We start from the raw sequence: 2,448 nt of genomic DNA on the forward strand, positions 1-2,448 counted from the left end.
CGTGGACTGCTCAGCTGAGGCAGGAGGCAGTGCAGGAGGCTGGCGTGGAAGGCACCGAGTGGGGGGCCCAGCCTGGGGAGCCGGAAGGGGCGTCAGGCCGGCCCACTGGGTAAGCACCCTGAGCCAGGCACCTCATGACTCCCCATCCTCTCCTGGCCTGCTCCCAGGAATTTAACAACCCAATTGCACCTGTTAAATGGAAAGGCACCCTGCAACTGCGTGGTGTGATTATTTATTATTATTACGTAAAGAAAGCAGAGAGGGGAAGGGACTTTCTCGAGGCTACCCAGCCAAGAAATGCAAGGCCAGAACTTGAACCCAGATGTCCGGGCTCCGGGCTTGTGAAGAAGACACAATGGTAATATGTATGGGGGCTACAGTCCCCACCCTCCACCTGGGTTAGGGTCTCCTCCCCTGAGCTCCTACAAACCCTGCTCTTATCCTTACTGGTGTTCTTACTCTACTCACAGTTGATGTGTCTGTGAGCTCCTTTCTAGGAAGGACCAAGACTGAGCCACTCCACATTCACAGAACTAGCCCAGCACCTGACATTTCTCTGGCCACAAAGTAGGTGCTCAAATCTTGGGAGGTTGAATGAGTGAATGCTTAAAAATGTGCAGTACAATTTAAAACAAAGGCCCGGCTATATTAGCTCAAAAGAAGAAAGAAAGAAAAAGAAGAGGGTGAGGAAGAGGAACACACCTGGGCTTCAGCTATGGAGAGACCTGAGTTCAAATCCTAGGTTCTGCCATTTACTGAGAGTGTGACTTGTGACAAACGAGTTCTCCTTTGCAGGACTGCAGGGCTGATTAAGGAGCCCTGAGCACAGGGCCTGGAGTGCAGAAGGTGCTGGCTCTGTGGATTTAAATCCTTCCCTGTCCCCTTTGCTCCCCCTCCTACCCCGATCCTTCTTGCCCGGGGTGGCCTCCTGCACCTGCTCAGCATGTCAGAGAGGATGTCCAGGGCTTCCAGCTGCACAGCCACGTCCTCCTGCTGGGCAATGGCACTGGTGAGCTGGCCGGTAATCTTCCGGCACACATTGGTGGCCAGGCCGGAGCCTGCACAGAGCACAAGATGGGCATGGTGAGTTGCAGAGCTGGCCTCTACCTCTGGTCAGCCTTTGATCTGCTGACCCAGGAAAGCCAGGGCCTGAGCGGTCTCATGCTTGACTCACAGTCCTGACACTCAGGGAGCTAGAATTGATGGCCAACCCCTCCTTCCATCAGGGTGAAGGGAAAAGTTAAGCATTTCCTTTCCTGGACTCCCTTACCGCTAGGAGGGGCCAGATGACCCCATTCTGGGGGGTTCTAGGGAGACACATGCTTTTCTTATAAAGGGCAAGAGACTTGGACAGAGACTCAACCCTGTCCTACTTGAGCTGCTAAATGAATTGCTGCAAAAATGGAACTGCTGATCCTCTACTTTTTTAAGATGCCCACGAGTTACATTTTGTAACTTGCAGCTAAAAGCATTCCTGACACCGAGCCATGAACTTAAGTAGAGAGGGATCTGAATTCTCTGCCACTGACTAGCTGGTTGACCTTACATACGTCCCTTCACCTCTCTGAGCCTCAGTTTCTTTAACCGTAAACTAGGACAAATAATTAGAGTACCTAGTCCCTGGGACCTGGGTACCTGTGGCTGCAGGGGGTAACTCCGACAGGACAGTCTTGAGGCCGATGCCAGCAATATCACGGAGCTGCTCCTTGTCTGACCGCATGTTGGCACAGAGAGCGTCCACAATGGTCTCCACCTGGTACTCCTTCACTTTGCCCACCAGAGGACCCAAGCTGACAGGGAAGGAAGGAGGGAGGGAGGGAGGGGGTTCAAAAGCCCCAGGCTCAGCCCGAGTCAGGCTGCCCCTTATGTTCCCTCAAGCCAAGTCACTGTCCAACTCCACTGGACACCAAGAGCTGCTTAGCAATTCTTCCTCAGAGACTGTACCCCAAAGAGGCGGGAGCCACGGGGAGCTCCCCCACGAGGGGAGCATAGCCATACGGTGCCTCCCTGTCCCCCCACAAGGCCAACACTCACCACTTGACTGCCAGGTTCTGCACCTCCCCATTCTTGTCCTCTAGGAGCTTAAGCAGCATCTTTACCACCTTGCGCTCGCTGTCCTCATCCAGCTGGATGGAGTCCTTCTGCAGCTCTGACATCAGGTCACTGGTGGCCATGAACCTGGGCAGGGAGGGCAGAGGAGGATTTTCAAGCAGCTCCTGGGCCCCAGAGATTTGGGAAGTTCTCAGAGTTCTCCCAGAAGCAGACCTTGATACAAAGATGCAAGGGAAAGTAGGTTATCCGGGCTGCGGACACAGACAGGCTCCCACAAGAAGACCCGTGTGTGAGAGACACCAACTGCACGTTGGGGCCGACCAGGAGTGGCGGCACAGAGCACACTAGCTAAATGCTTAGGGTCTCGAGGCTGGAGAGGTTCTTGCTTCTGCCATT

The 2,448-nt window shown here is 54.2% G+C and overlaps 1 protein-coding gene across 1 annotated transcript in view; it reads right to left on the reverse strand.

Moving 5' to 3' along the window:
* CAND2 (cullin-associated and neddylation-dissociated 2 (putative)) overlaps positions 1 to 2,175 on the reverse strand; it is a 21,396-nt gene extending 19,221 nt beyond the window's left edge. The window contains exons 1-4 of the mRNA XM_014542690.1: positions 2,035 to 2,175; positions 1,636 to 1,790; positions 935 to 1,058; positions 8 to 72 (exon numbers count right to left, since the gene is read on the reverse strand). Coding sequence (XP_014398176.1) covers positions 8 to 72; positions 935 to 1,058; positions 1,636 to 1,790; positions 2,035 to 2,174 — 484 coding nt within the window. The 5' untranslated portion in view covers position 2,175. The remainder of the gene's footprint in view (positions 1 to 7; positions 73 to 934; positions 1,059 to 1,635; positions 1,791 to 2,034) is intronic.
* Positions 2,176 to 2,448: the final 273 nt, after the last annotated feature.

Source organism: Myotis brandtii, unplaced genomic scaffold, assembly GCF_000412655.1.
Source record: "Myotis brandtii unplaced genomic scaffold, ASM41265v1 scaffold312, whole genome shotgun sequence".
In the NCBI taxonomy this organism is placed as follows: Eukaryota; Metazoa; Chordata; class Mammalia; order Chiroptera; family Vespertilionidae; genus Myotis; species Myotis brandtii.